A 15,881-nucleotide genomic window follows, 5' to 3' on the forward strand; every position below is an offset into this window, starting at 1 on the left:
GAGTCTGGAATTCATGGCCCTACTGAAGCTTTTTAATGTGCCAAAGAGAATCTCCACTTCCCTGTATAAGGTCTAGAAAAGACAAATTCAGCCAATGGGAAGTCCCAGTTATTAAAGCTGCATTTCTCATCTCAGTGGTTATTAGGACAGTTGGATTTCAGCAATCTCCATCCCAAATTCTGAAGAAAAAGCATGGAACAAACCACAGCATTTTGGCTTAGTAAAACTTTATTTTGGTTACTACTACAGTAACCTAAAATGCATGTGCCATACACTTTGCAGAAGAAATGTAGGTTTAATAAAGAAATGCTTCTATGGTTGAACTTTATCTGGTTGAATTTAATCACTTCAGATCCAACACAGGTCTTCTCATCTACACTAGAAACTTGCTGTCATTAAAGCTATCTAAAAACCATTAAAGCTATAAATAGCACGTACTGTGCCTTAATTCCCTCAGCAGTAATACATCAGTGCTACAGACAGTAATGCAACATGCCTGCAAAAGGTGTTTTAAGAGGGTTGTGTATCTACAGTGAGGATTGGATTTTTCAAAACTATAGAAGCAGGCTGGGTAATTCCATGCAAAGGCTGGGAGAGTGGGGAAATCAATTTCTGCTCAGCAGGGGGATGAGGAAGAATACACCCTCCTCAGTTCACAGAGAAAAAGAAGCAGCAGAAGCAGTTACAACTCTTAAAACTAAATGAACTCGCTATGCAGGATTCAGCAGTCTGAAATGGCTCAAGGGGAAGGTGCCCTGTTGTGTTCCGTGGTTGTTGCCAGCGGATTTGACGTTGGCTGTGCAACCTGTTGTGCCGCTGCTACACGCTCTCTCCTGCTGTTCTGCACATTGCTGTTGCCTGGCTTCCCCCTGTCTGGAAGAGCAAAGTGTGTTTTAAACTACATTTAATGCAGTGGGGTCTACATGCCACTGTCTGAGAGCTGTCAGATCAAGACAGGTAGAGTCAAAAAATTTAGGCTGGACTATCTTTTGTGCCTCTTTGGATACCTTAATTTAAAAATCCTCTCCGCTCCTCTCTTTCCTCCCACCACTTCACATGTTTGTGTTTCAGAAGCCTTGCTTTTGAACCCTTATTTGTCTTAATTTTTCTCCAGCCTTTGTGCTCTGCCACTTGCAGAAGTCAATGAGAGACCTCTTCGGCACTCCTGGTGATAGCCAAGCTGCTTAAAGCAGGTTTGCTGCCAAGAAAATGTGGGGAACAGCTGCCAAGAACTGAGCTTTTGATGGAGAAAGGGGCTGTTTTCTCTGTGGTTTGGAAGAGAGGGTGGGAGGTTTTTTAGTTGTTTTATGTTGGGGTTTGGTTTTTTTGGACATCATCGTTGTTTTTTCCCCCAGAAACCTACAGGAGGTATCTAAAGGAGACAGGCAGGTGGGTATCATTGCTTGTGGGGTTAGAGAAGGACACAAAGGCAGGTAGTCATTCCTGATGTGTGCTTCCAGTATTTCTACAGATCAAGCTACATGCTTCCTTACCTCAGAAAAGAAACAGCTTGATAGTCATGAGCGTATTGAGGGCGATGCTTTTTGCCAACAGGACTCTCAAACCCAGCACAGCCACAGACAGCGTGTTGGCTTTCTCCACTTTGGTATCTGCTCAGTGACAGAGAAAAGACGGGTGAGATCATGCTCTAGATTTGGATGTTGTGGTACTGGCAGAAAGTGGAAAACCCCCACAGGTGATAGTTTCAGGTGAAGAAACAGCAGGGAAGGAAAAGGTGGTAGAGACACACGGCAGCGACAGGGGGGAGGATTCTGTCTAGACTGGATTTTGCTTTCTGTGGCTCGCCTGTTGCTAAACTAGCTGCCTTGAAAAAGCAGGTTGTGTTTGATGAATACATTGTATGCTGATCCCTCTGCCCCCGAGAAAACACATTTCCATGCATTTATCCCCAGCACAGCACTGTAACTTCACAGCCTGTTTGGGTAACTAACCTGGAGCCAAGGTGTCTGCGGTGTTGCAAACCTTCCCTGTTCCTGGTTCGTCAGCCTCCTTTTCTGTAGCATGATAAAGAAAAGGCATTATAAACTATACCCAAACTTCAAAAGGGATTAAACAAAATGTTTATATGACCCTTCCTGTAGGAACATGTGGGCAGTACAGTCTGAGGCTTAGGTGACCAGTCACTACTTCTAACATTAATTACAGAAGAAAATTCCTCCACGGAACTGCAGGAAGCAAAAGAATTCCTGACCTGTTTTGTTTTTACTATTTGAATGAGCTTCATGATGACAAAAAAGCCCCCAAATTACAAAAAGTGGTTTGGGAAAAAAACCACCACTCACAAACACACTACCACTTTAACTTTTTAGAAAGGCTATTCCAGTTGTGCTCTAGCAGGTTTGCTGCTATGTGGTGAAGTATTTAGTCATAAGTAAATGTACATTTAAAAAAAAAGATTGTGTCTTCCCCCCAAAAAAAACCCCAACTAACTCCAAGTTGTTACACAGTTAAGACCGTTTATCTCAGATGCTTTTAAATGTCTTACAGCTCTGCCTGCTTAAGTACCACATGTCTTTCCCATTTCTGCTTGCTACCCAGGGCAATGCTTTCTAGCAGGAGAAAAGCAAGTGCTAGGAGACACCGCCTCCAGAAACCAGTTGCAGCTGTACCACAAAATTGTACCTGGTGTAATAGTTCTGCCGTAGAATTTGGCCGTGCAGGTCACCTCTGTGCCATTTGCCATGCTGACCACCTTAATGGCATCGTACAACCCTTCTGATGTCAAGATGGATGTACTCTGTTCATATACAACCTCATTAGGGGACATTTCCAAGCTGATGTTCTTTGGAGAGAAATTCCTTGCCAAACAAGCTGCTTTCCCAGTGCTATCTTCTAGTTTCTTTGATTTCAACATGATGACTTGTGGGACAGAAGGTTCTCGATTGTCTGTAAAAAGGGACATTGGGCATGGTTTAATGTTATTGCAAGCTTGTCTGAGTGCTAAGTCACCTAAAGTTCATATAGACTCCAGCTGTGGCTAATTCCTAGCATTATCAATGACTAACTCCCTTTTTCGTCATTATTTCTTGCTGCTGCTTCCAAAAGATCACATCAAAGACAGAAAGAGTGTATGAGAGTAGGTTTTTTTGTAGGAGCTTTAATTCCACAGGATTCTAAGCTTCCTGATGCCAAAGCTTGTGCCTATATGTGAATTATATTATCTCTTACTGTCAAACATAATCTTAAAGTCTTTGTGCAGCTTTGAAAATGTCATCCTATCCTTAGCTAGAAAAGAGAAATCATTGAACAGCATGGAAACTTCACTCAGCTGAAGTTTCACAGAATTTTGTCAGAGAGCATACCTAGGCAGGAAAACCAGAGAAAGAATAATTTAAAGCATTCAGGTACAGGAGAAGACAAGGCTAATACCTTTCTTTTGTGAAATGAATTGTTCCCTAACCCAAGTTGCGGGTAACTCAGTGAAGATGTTTTAGAAATTGGAGTAATGTACTGTAAAAGTGTCCTTAAACCAAGAATACCTGTTGACTCAACCAGCCACATGCTACTTTCAGCTGATGAAAAACAAGTATGTTCCTGTCAGCAGAAGAACCAACACACTAAGCTTTTTGAAAAAGATGTATAAGACCCTTTATGTGAGAAATGAGTATCATATCAGCGTTCCTGTAAACGTCTAAAATGGCAATACCATTCCTCAGTCTTCCACCTGCCAGCTCTTAGACTGTGTTTTGTTGGTTGTTTTTTCTTGCCAAATTCTACTGTTCTCTATGGGTTATTTTACCTATTTTTTGTATTATTATTTTTTTTTTTACAAATATAATCTTTAAACCAATGTAGACTGGTGTTAAAATAATGGAATCCAGCAGTTTCTTCTGGTCCTACACTTACAGCAGGACTTGCTGGTTGGAAAGAATAGATCTTTCTTCAGAATGATAACTTTGTATTCCTGTGTCCCTTTGGAATTGGAAGTGGACTTAAATTGTTCCAAAATAGATATTTATTCACATGAAAGATATCCTACAGACCTGGACAGCTATTAGGCAGCACCTAAGGGAGCCCCTTGCCCTTCTGGAATGAGAGCAGGATATTTTAGCTATGTAAAATTACATAGGACATTTTTGCACCACTTTAAAGACATGCAGACCTCTGAAAGCATCGTAACAAGTCTTAAGTTATGCACCTGGATGTTTAGTAGAACAAACATCAATCTAACAAACTCCCCTGCTGCCCCAACACGCACACTCTCACAGGGAAGCTCGGGGTGACATCCACCCTTTTTCTACATCGTGAAATTCCAAATAAAGATAGGAAGAACTAAGGCTTTTTATGATCCCTGCTCACCACATCTGCATTTTCAAAGTCTGGGCAACTTGGTAGCCAACTTCCATTCATTCTAAGTGGTCTTGGAGATGAAGCAGTTGTAAAAATTTAAGCCCAAGGATATTTAACCTTCTTCTTCCTCTGTCTCCATGCCAGTGGAATTACTTACCGGTGACACTATGAGTGTAGTGCCAGTGTCAAAACCTAACTTCTCACACCAGTGAGCTAAAGATCTGTCTCAAAACACTTCACTGGCAGCTGGTCACTGAGCTGTGCGTTCCTGCTCCAAACGAGGCAGTGGACATCCACTGGAGGACAGGATACTTCACTGTAAATTGGGGCCAGAGCACTACATTATATTATAACGTGTTAAACTTAAATAGTGCACCCTGGGTGTTTGGGGATCATGGGGTAATGGTGATACACAGAGTTAGCCCGGTTGTTCCTGTAAAGCTTTCTTAAGCAGATACAAGCTGAGGATTCAGCTTGAAAACCTGGCCAAAGGGAGTGCACTCTAGGGATTACAGCAGCAGAAAATTCTTACAGTGAACCCAAACCATTAGATTCCTTTGCCCTCCACCCCTCCCCTAATTTGAACATAATTTTTAGAAAGAAAACAATGGTACTTACTTTGTTCAACTGTGAGAGTGGTGCCACTTCCAAATACGAGCTTGTCTGTTCACACACTGCTAATACCTACTCCAATAAATAACTTTCCTCATGGTTTTCAGAAGTGTTGTAAAAACAGGAGATGAAAAGCCAGATATTTGTCCTAATTATCAACATGTGCAACTCCATGAGGGTATCCAGAGCCAGATTCTCTTCCAAAACTGGAAAGGGAAAACCAATAATTGAATAGTTCAGTGATTGCAAATAACTTGATTGCATACAGACTTTCCAAGTTGTCCCATCTTTTAGAAACCCTGTGAGCAATGTATTTCCAGGATAAATAAGAAACACGAAATGAATGTTGTATTTGTCTCCTTAGTCATTTCAGTCACCCATCTCCTTTCTTCCCCAAAATACATTGCCTTTTTTCCTTCTTTAGGTTTTTGTACAGGGCCCTGTGTTGTTTACATCATTGTGCTACCCCACCCCGAACACGGTGATATATTTCCTTATAAAAACTGTCTCTTCCTTCTTTTTCACTACAAAGAATTTTGGATTATACAGGCAGTCACATGACTTCTCGAGTGGTTTTTGAGCCAACATACCACATGAAGAAACATGGTATGGCTTTCAAAGAAGGGTCTAAAATAATACCAGAAAGGTTGAATTATAAGTGAAAACTTGGGAATTACACAACAACTCTGAAAAGTCTTATGGAGTTAAGCTGAATAGAAAGCAGGAAAAAAAAATATCAGTAATTTTAGTGCTATCTCAAAGTATTTATGAAAATTCTTCTGGGCTGCAGGAAGCTGCCTGCTTTTTCACCTTGAATTTGGTTTCAGTGCTCAGGAGCATGAGGAATGTGCCTCACCTGGGCTCTTAGAATTGGTGTTTGGGGGTTATTTGGTGCCTTAGAAAGTCTTTGTGCCTTTTTAAGTAAGATGAGTAAGCAGGCAAAGTGATTGGTCTTTGTTAGGTAGAGGCACTGTACTCATGGAAGTGGCTACTAACGAGCAAAGGAGTTGTTGCAGATTGATCAAATCCTTCATGATGATCAGCTTCCGCATCATTAGCGCTATCTAGACCTTGATGGCAAGAGATGGACTCAATCTCAGAGACTCTGCAGCTTTAAGAGCCCACTCCTCCCTTTTCTAACATGGGAGAGGCATGTTGAGTCTGTGCCCATCAGGATGGGGAATGGAGCTTCCCCTGATGATAAAGGCTGGGAGCTCGTGACTTCTGGCACAAAGAAGAAGATGATCTCATTGGCAATACGGAGAAGTGGTGGGGGAGCTCGCATGGCTGAAATGCACGGTGTAGTGCAAGTTAGCACGCATTGCCTGGGTTCCTCTCCAGCACGGCCCAGATCTTCCTCGGTGGCCTGGCTGCAGAGCTGTGGGAGCAGGAGGTGCAGCGGGATAGCTTACAGAAGTGCTGCAGTGGATGGAGCCAGGCTGAGTAGGGAATACAGGTGGGGAAGGGGAGGAGAAGGAATCACCCTCTCTGTGAGGGAGCAGCTGAAACGCACGTTTTGTGGTGTACAATGAGCCAGCTGATAGCGAATGGGTCAGGATCAGAGGGCAGATCAGCGTGGGTGACACTGCGGTGGGTGGCTACTACAGATCACTGGACCAGGAAGAAACTTCTTCAGACACCTTGAAGAAGCTTCATGTTCACTGGTCCTGGTCCTCGTTGGCTACCTGAACCATGCCGAGTGTCTGTTGCGGGACAGCACAGCAGGGCACAATCAGTCCAGTAGTTTTCTGGAGTGGACTGATGAAAACTTCTTGCACAAGTGACTGATGAGGTGGACCTCCTACTTGCAAACGAAGAAGAATTGGTGGTAGATGTGAAGGTGAGGGACAGCCTTGGCTGCAGCGATCATGCAGTGTTTGAGCTCAGGATCCAGAGAACAGGGAGCAATGCACAAAACACGACTGCAAATTTGGGCTCTCAGGGATCTTCTTGGAAGAATCCCATGGGTTATGGTTCTGGACACAGAAAGGGTCTAGGAAAGCTGCCTGACTTTCAGAGATTAGCTCCTTCAAGCTTGAGAATGGTTCACCCTGACAAAGCAGTAAGTCAAACAAAGGTGACAGAAGGCCAAAATTATGAATGAGGGGCTCCTGAATAAACTCATAAATTATAAATACAAAGGAACCATATGTAATTCAAAGTCCTTCTGATGTCTACTAGCTGGGAGATTACTAGTGGGAAGTATTCTTTCTAGTCTCCTTGTTTTTTATGCACCTGCTGCTAGACACTTGGATATGAAGTTATAGGATCTTTGTTCTTACCAAAAACTGTGACGAAATCTATCTCCTCTGTGCTCTGAGACAAATAGAACACAGTGCTAAGCTTAAATGGAAACACCTAAATACAGTGAGTTAATCCCCACTGGCTGAACCTGAGCTGACTTTCAGATGTCTAAAATGATGTGCTTGCAAAATCCAAGATGTGGCCTTGAATGTTGAGGAAACTGTTCTTGCATAGAAAGGTCTTCCTGCAGAGTCAGTCTGGGAATCAAATTTGTGTATGTGCATATGGTTGTCTGAGGAAAAAGAGCCTCTGTAGGGCACCACGTTTCCATCTTCAGGAGAAGTCAGTGAGTGAGAGAATTTGTGTGGAGTGGCTCAGTCTTTTTCAGTTACTGTGGTACGTATTTCCCACAGTGGTAGACAGTTGTACAAAAAACACTGGCGTTTTTCAGTGGCCGGTGATGTGTCCCCATTCATGTCCTTTGAAGAGCTGGTTTTTATTTTCCTCTTCCTCTATACTGTTCTACTTCTGCAATCTACACTGTTCCAGAGAGGCTGCAGTACACTAAAACTATCATCAGCATTGCTTTTTTTGGCAGATAGCATACTATTAATCTCTCACTAAAATATTATCCATACTTGTCAGAAAGCAATATTGTTCCTTTTGAATTGTTACAGCTGTTCTCACTTAAAGGACTCCATTACCAGTTTCTCTTAAGAAACATCAAGAGAGTTATGGTGAAATATTTTAAAGAATATCTGGGGACCAGCTGCCCCAGTCTTACTAATTTTCAATTTAGTTTCATTCTACAACTTTTTTCTGGACCTTCAAGTATTTATGTTCTCAAGGTCTGTTTTAATGCCAAATAAAAAATCAGTCATGTTTATGAAATGTTCGATAGTTTTTTCTGGTTTAGCTGGTAGTGATTTAATGGACCTCTGGTTTGCCTTGATGTGCTATAAGTTGCTTATTTACTCAGGTATTTGATTTTGAATAAGTCTTGTCTGAATGCTATTTTCATAAGGGTCTTGGAAGCTTTTTCCTGATTATACGCATCATTTTTTTCCTCAGTTTCTTTAATCTGTGAACCAGATTATTGACCACTGGCTTGGATATGCTTTGGACTTTTACTTATATGTGCCTTTGGCTGTAGTTTGAAAGCAGGGAAACACCTAGTTATGGTTGAGTAAAGTTAGCTTTTAATTTTATTTTTATCTTACCTTAATGATTTTGATTAAAGGTTGCCTGGAATAGTGAGGCAGTTTTGGAATACCCAAACCCAGTTCTAAGACACAAAAGGAAATAGCATTATTTCATCCTGTTCACAAATCTGCGTGGTTCCATGCTGTATTACTCTGTACGTTTATTTGCATTATTGTTACCAAGCACAAAGGTGTATTTCTCATTTTTAATCACTGTTTTTGACACCAGTGCTGCTATATTTTCCATTGTTAACATGGGCACGTTCACCTGCTGTTCCCTTTAGTGTGTCACGTTGTTTTCTCCTTCTTGCCCCACTCTTCCAGGAAAGCTGAGTGGCCAATATGCTACTTTCAGTCTCCTGAACTGCTGGCAGGACAAAGGAAAAAGCTCTAAATACCTCCTGCAACAGGCCTGGGTACACACAGGTGCCCCTCCTACACCCTTTGCTTGCTGCCAAATCTTTCCAGAGCAGTGAGACCACCCCGTGCTTGTCAACAGATCTGGATGCAGTTAAACAGCCTTTTTTCCATTTGGGTGGCCACAGAAACACACCTGCTCTTCACAGCCTGCTGCAAGCCACACGCTTGGATTTGTTCAGTGTAAAAGTTGAGTTCTGCCTTTGTTTTTTCTTCTTCTGTCCTGGTGCAACCCCTCAAAAAATCGCAGGAGGTGCTCCAATGCTGCCAGTGATGTGTTAGAGAGAGTGTTTAGGCTTTCCAAGGTGATGCTGAAGACCTGTCCTCGAGTTCTGGTTCAGAGGAAACAAGAAGAAAGGGAGTCCCACTTTCCTCCAGAAAATTGTCCTAGGCAGATGAAGATAGGTTTTGGAGGGGAACTAGCAGGTGGTGTGTGCATGCATGGTTCTTGGTATTCCTTCAGCCCTTGCTGAAGGCCTACCCTGCTTCTTTCCAGAAGAAACTAACCTGGCCCTTCCAGCATAATCCTTCTTGACCCCCCTCAAAACCTCCATTTGTATTTTAACACCATTTCCTCTTTTTGAGAACAGCTCACTCTGAGCCTAGCTCCCAGCATGTCCACCTGAATGCATCACACCTTTGTAGGAGACTGTGTCCATGACTTTTATTGGCAAGGGAAGCTGCTTCTGGGACATGACGGTCAAGAAGGTGACTTTTCTCTTCAAGGATGCAGTGGGCTTTATGTTCTTCTGCGGACAGAACCATCCCACTCAACCTTTCTTCCATGACAGAAATGTTACTGGTCATGGATTCCCTGGAGACACTAAAGGTGATCTTAGGAAACTAGATTTTTAAGACCAAAAAGTAAGTCACAACCTTCACTATGGAGAGGACAACTAAAAGCAGTGATTTAAAAAGAGATCTATAGTACCTGCCTGGGGAAGTCCCTAAGCTGCTGACACCTACAACAAAGGAGGGTGGTTAACAGAAGAGATAACGTAGCATTTGCTTTGTGTTTATAGTTTTTGAAAGACATCTGACATTGTCCTGACAGGCAGTCTACTGTGTTGGGTACTGCCCTACTGGGAACTGACAGAAGCAAAACTTGTTTCCAAAGGTGAAGAGGTTTCGGAGTGGTGGCACTGTGGGTGAGAGATGTGGGAAGGTGTCCTGGCAGAAAGGGTAGAACGGAAGGGGACAGAACCAACTACAGCATCTCTCTCAGCATCAAACATTTGAAGCTGTCTACAACTCCCAGGTAGCAGCACTGTAGGCTCAGAGCTGGAACCCTGGCAGGAGATCTATGGTAGAGCCTCAGACAGGTTTCCTGCCCCCTGGAAAAAACACAGAATGGCGGGCAGAGTCCCTGGGGCGCAGGGCAGGCAGGGACAGAGACGACCTGGATTGGGAAGTGGCCCAACCCTCCCCTGCTGCTCTGTAATCTGTAGCACCAAATGACCAGCGGACACCCGCTTGATGATGGTGCCCAACGGTACCACCAATGGTGCAACTCTTGAACTTGAAGCCAGACACATGGCAGGAGAGCAGCACTGAACAGTTACGAGCTGGCTCCAGCCCCCTTCCCCATCTCCCTGTGCTGCTTGGAGTGGGGAAGAGGTAGACGAATCGGGAACAAAGGAGTGAAGTTCACCCTGTGAAGAAGGAATGGGGGATGATTTCTTGTTTTTGTTGTTTCTCATCTTCCTACTCTTTTTTTTGATTAGCAACATATTCCTTTTCCCCAAGCCTTTTTCTCTGTGATTTGGAAGCCATCTACCTGTCTTTACTTTGACTTGTGAATTTTCATCTGCTTTTCTCCCCCCATTCCATTGTGGAAGGAGGATGATAGAGCAGCTTGATGGGCATCTGGCAGCCACCAAAGGTTAACCCACCAGCGTGAAGGTGGCTAATGGTGTCCTGGGTGGCACCAGGAGTGTTTCCAGTAGGTCAAGAAGCCCCATCTCCACCAGATCACTGATAAAGATATTAAACAAACCTGGCCCAAATACTCGGGCTGGGGGAACACCACTTGTGTATGGCCTGCCACCAGCTGGACCTACCTCCATTTACTAGCGCTCTTTGGGCCCGGCCATCCAGCCAGGTCTTTGTTTAGGAAAGAGTACGCCCATCCACGCTAGGAGCAGCCCAGAGGGGACCAAGGGAAGGTGAGAGGTGTTGCAGGCAGGCAGAGTGGTCATGCTGGCTGAGTGACAAGGAATGTACTGAACATGCTCTGCAAAATAAGTCACCGCTTTTGGGATTCAGGAGAAGGAAAGGGGTGGTGCAGAGAAAGCAGCTCCTGCTGAAAAGCCAGGACCACTGATGGCCTCCCTCCCCATGGGATCACCCCTGAGCTGCCCCAGCACCCCATCATCCCCCACAGCTTCTGCACCCTGGGCCGGGCTCCAGCAGGTTTTTGTCAAAGCTGCGCTGGTTTTCCTGTCTCCGTGTCCGCCGAGCAGTAGTAGCGGGCAGAGTCCTGGGGGTGCAGGGCACGCAGGGACAGAGATGACTCGGACCGGGAATCATCCTGGGATGCCACGGCCCGACCCTCCACTGCTGCCCCGAACCAGGTTGATGAATCAAATGACCAGATAGCGGACACCCACTCGAGATGGCCACCGGGTGCCTGACGGTACCACAAAATTGCATAATCCTTGAACTTGAAGCCAGATCCACGGCAGGAGAGCAGCACTGAGCCCCCGGGGGGTTGCACCCCCCCACCGGACTCCACCAGCCTTATCTGTGCCCAGACCCCTGTGGATGGAGAGCGCGGGCAGCCGGGCAGGGGGTGCCCAGGCCCAGGGCCGTTCCCTGGTGCCCCCCTGCTCTGGCCCAGTGACAGCCGCCCCCCTGCCTGCAAGCCCCACACCCGGGGCAATGGCCCCCTGCCCTCCTCGGGCTGAGCCTGCCTGCTCCCTGCACTCTGGCCCCAGCCTGAAAGCCTCCTTCTTCTCCTTCTCCTTCTTCTCCTTCTCTGCCTCTCCTTCTTCTTCTCCTTCTCCCTCTCTTTCCTGCCCCTCACATTCTCATTCTCACTCCTCTCCCTCTCCCTTCTCCCTTTCTCTCTCCTGCCCTGTCTCCCTTCTCCCTGTGAACACCCCTGAGCTGCCCCAGCACCCCATCATCCCCCACAGCTTCTGCACCCTGGGCCGGGCTCCAGCAGGTTTTTGTCAAAGCTGCGCTGGTTTTCCTGTCTCCGTGTCCACCGAGCAGTAGTAGCGGGCAGAGTCCTGGGGGTGCAGGGCACGCAGGGACAGAGATGACTCGGACCGGGAATCATCCCGGGATGCCACGGCCCGACCCTCCACTGCTGCCCCGAACCAGGTTGATGAGTCAAACCCAACAGTGGACACCCACTCGAGATGGCCACCGGGTGCCTGACGGTACCACCGAATTGCATAATCCTTGAACGTGAAGCCAGATCCATGGCAGGAGAGAAGCACTGAGCCCCCGGGGGGTTGCACCCCCCCACCGGACTCCACCAGCCTTCTCTGTGCCCAGACCCCTGTGGATGGAGAGCGCGGGCAGCCGGGCAGGGGGTGCCCAGGGCCGTTCCCTGGTGCCCCCCTGCTCTGGCCCAGTGACAGCCGCCCCCTGCCCTGGCAAAGCCCCACACCCGGGGCAATGGCCCCCTGCCCTCCTCGGGCTGAGCCTGCCTGCTCCCTGCACTCCAGCCCCAGCCCGAAAGCCTCCTTCTTCTCCTTCTCCTTCTTCTCCTTCTCTGCCTCTCCTTCTTCTTCTCCTTCTCCCTCTCTTTCCTGCCCCTCACATTCTCATTCTCACTCCTCTCCCTCTCCCTTCTCCCTTTCTCTCTCCTGCCCTGTCTCCCTTCTCCCTGTGAACACCCCTGAGCTGCCCCAGCACCCCATCATCCCCCACAGCTTCTGCACCCTGGGCCGGGCTCCAGCAGGTTTTTGTCAAAGCTGCGCTGGTTTTCCTGTCTCCGTGTCCACCGAGCAGTAGTAGCGGGCAGAGTCCTGGGGGTGCAGGGCACGCAGGGACAGAGATGACTCGGACCGGGAATCATCCTGGGATGCCACGGCCCGACCCTCCACTGCTGCCCCGAACCAGGTTGATGAGCCAAGCCAGACAGTGGACACCCACTCGAGATGGCCACCGGGTGCCTGACGGTACCACCGAATTGCATAATCCTTGAACGTGAAGCCAGATCCACGGCAGGAGAGCAGCACTGAGCCCCCGGGGGGTTGCAGCCCCCCGCCGGACTCCACCAGCCTTATCTGTGCCCAGACCCCTGTGGATGGAGAGCGCGGGCAGCCGGGCAGGGGGTGCCCAGGGCCCTTGGCTGTTCCCTGGTGCCCCCCTGCTCTGGCCCAGTGACAGCCGCCCCCTGCCCTGGCAAAGCCCCACACCCGGGGCAATGGCCCCCTGCCCTCCTCGGGCTGAGCCTGCCTGCTCCCTGCACTCTGGCCCCAGCCCGAAAGACTCCTTCTTCTCCTTCTCCTTCTCCCTCTCCTGCTGCTTTCCTGCCCCTCACATTCTCATTCTCACTCCTCTCCCTCTCCCTTCTCCATTTCTCTCTCCTGCCCTGTCTCCCTTCTCCCTGCGAACACCCCTGAGCTGCCCCAGCACCCCATCATCCCCCACAGCTTCTGCACCCTGGGCCGGGCTCCAGCAGGTTTTGTCACAGCTGCACTGGTTTTCCTGTCTCTGTGTCCACCGAGCAGTAGTAGCGGGCAGAGTCCTGGGGGCGCAGGGCACGCAGGGACAGAGATGACTCGGACCGGGAATTGTCCCGGGATGCCACGGCCCGACCCTCCACTGCTGCCCCGAACCAGGTTGATGAATCAAATGACCTGGTAGTGGACACCCACTCGAGATGGCCACCGGGTGCCTGACGGTACCACAAAATTGCATAATCCTTGAACTCGAAGCCAGATCCATGGCAGGAGAGCAGCACTGAGCCCCCGGGGGGTTGCACCCCCCCACCGGACTCCACCAGCCTTATCTGTGCCCAGACCCCTGTGGATGGAGAGCGCGGGCAGCCGGGCAGGGGGTGCCCAGGGCCGTTCCCTGGTGCCCCCCTGCTCTGGCCCAGTGACAGCCGCCCCCTGCCCTGGCAAAGCCCCACACCCGGGGCAATGGCCCCCTGCCCTCCTCGGGCTGAGCCTGCCTGCTCCCTGCACTCCGGCCCCAGCCCGAAAGACTCCTTCTTCTCCTTCTCCTTCTCTGCCTCTCCTTCTTCTTCTCCTTCTCCCTCTCTTTCCTGCCCCTCACATTCTCATTCTCACTCCTCTCCCTCTCCCTTCTCCCTTTCTCTCTCCTGCCCTGTCTCCCTTCTCCGTGTGAACACCCCTGAGCTGCCCCAGCACCCCATCATCCCCCACAGCTTCTGCACCCTGGGCCGGGCTCCAGCAGGTTTTTGTCAAAGCTGCGCTGGTTTTCCTGTCTCCGTGTCCACCGAGCAGTAGTAGCGGGCAGAGTCCTGGGGGCGCAGGGCACGCAGGGACAGAGATGACTCGGACCGGGAATCATCCCGGGATGCCACGGCCCGACCCTCCACTGCTGTCCCGAACCAGGTTAATGAGCCAAGCCAGATAGTGGACACGCACTCGAGATGGCCACCGGGTGCCTGACGGTACCACAAAATTCGATAATCCTTGAACTCGAAGCCAGATCCACGGCAGGAGAGCAGCACTGAGCCCCCGGGGGGTTGCACCCCCCCACCGGACTCCACCAGCCTTATCTGTGCCCAGACCCCTGTGGATGGAGAGCGCGGGCAGCCGGGCAGGGGGTGCCCAGGGCCGTTCCCTGGTGCCCCCCTGCTCTGGCCCAGTGACAGCCGCCCCCTGCCCTGGCAAAGCCCCACACCCGGGGCAATGGCCCCCTGCCCTCCTCGGGCTGAGCCTGCCTGCTCCCTGCACTCCGGCCCCAGCCCGAAAGACTCCTTCTTCTCCTTCTCCTTCTCTGCCTCTCCTTCTCCTTCTCCTTCTCCCTCTCTTTCCTGCCCCTCACATTCTCATTCTCACTCCTCTCCCTCTCCCTTCTCCCTTTCTCTCTCCTGCCCTGTCTCCCCTCTCCCTGAGAACACCCCTGAGCTGCCCCAGCACCCCATCATCCCCCACAGCTTCTGCACCCTGGGCCGGGCTCCAGCAGGTTTTTGTCAAAGCTGCGCTGGTTTTCCTGTCTCCGTGTCCACCGAGCAGTAGTAGCGGGCAGAGTCCTGGGGGCGCAGGGCACGCAGGGACAGAGATGACTCGGACCGGGAATCATCCCGGGATGCCACGGCCCGACCCTCCACTGCTGCCCCGAACCAGGTTGATGAGTCAAACCCAACAGTGGACACCCACTCGAGATGGCCACCGGGTGCCTGACGGTACCACAAAATTGCATAATCCTTGAACTCGAAGCCAGATCCATGGCAGGAGAGCAGCACTGAGCCCCCGGGGGGTTGCACCCCCCCACCGGACTCCACCAGCCTTATCTGTGCCCAGACCCCTGTGGATGGAGAGCGCGGGCAGCCGGGCAGGGGGTGCCCAGGGCCCAGGGCCGTTCCCTGGTGCCCCCCTGCTCTGGCCCAGTGACAGCCGCCCCCTGCCCTGGCAAAGCCCCACACCCGGGGCAATGGCCCCCTGCCCTCCTCGGGCTGAGCCTGCCTGCTCCCTGCACTCTGGCCCCAGCCTGAAAGCCTCCTTCTTCTCCTCCTTCTCCTTCTTCTCCTTCTCTGCCTCTCCTTCTTCTTCATGCTCTGCCTCTCCTTCTCCCTCTTCCTCCCCTTCTCCTTCTCCCTCTCCTGCTGCTTATTCCTCCTCTGCCTCTGTCCCCTCTCTTCCCTCTCTTGCCCCACCTCCCCTCTCCCTGCTCTCCCTCTCGCTCTCACTCCTCTCCCTCTTTCCCCTCTCCACCTCTTCTCCCCTCTGGCTCCTCTTTCCTCTCCCTCTCACCTCCCGCCCCAGCCCCGGGCTCGCTGCCCTCCCTGCCCGGCCCTCACCTGCCCGCCCCGCGGCCCAGGCCCAGGCCCAGGCCAGCAGCCACGGCCCCAGCGCGGGCACCATCCTGCCCAGCCGCGCCGGGCCCGGGCAGCTCCGGAGGAGCCGAGGGGGGCCGCGCCCCGCCCCACCGCGCCCCACCCAG

General features: G+C 50.0%; 1 protein-coding gene across 1 annotated transcript in view; it reads right to left on the reverse strand.

The window, feature by feature from the left end:
* Nucleotides 1-210: 210 nt before the first annotated feature.
* LOC119158898 (T cell receptor alpha chain MC.7.G5-like) overlaps nt 211-15,881 on the reverse strand; it is a 28,533-nt gene continuing 12,862 nt past the window's right edge. Inside the window, 5 exon segments of the mRNA XM_037411334.1 lie at nt 211-873; nt 1,494-1,610; nt 1,953-2,015; nt 2,644-2,907; nt 4,930-5,011. Of these exon segments, the coding sequence (XP_037267231.1) occupies nt 1,495-1,610; nt 1,953-2,015; nt 2,644-2,907; nt 4,930-5,011 (525 nt within the window). The 3' untranslated portion in view covers nt 211-873; nt 1,494.

Source organism: Falco rusticolus, chromosome 18 (assembly GCF_015220075.1).
Source record: "Falco rusticolus isolate bFalRus1 chromosome 18, bFalRus1.pri, whole genome shotgun sequence".
NCBI classification, from domain to species: Eukaryota; Metazoa; Chordata; class Aves; order Falconiformes; family Falconidae; genus Falco; species Falco rusticolus.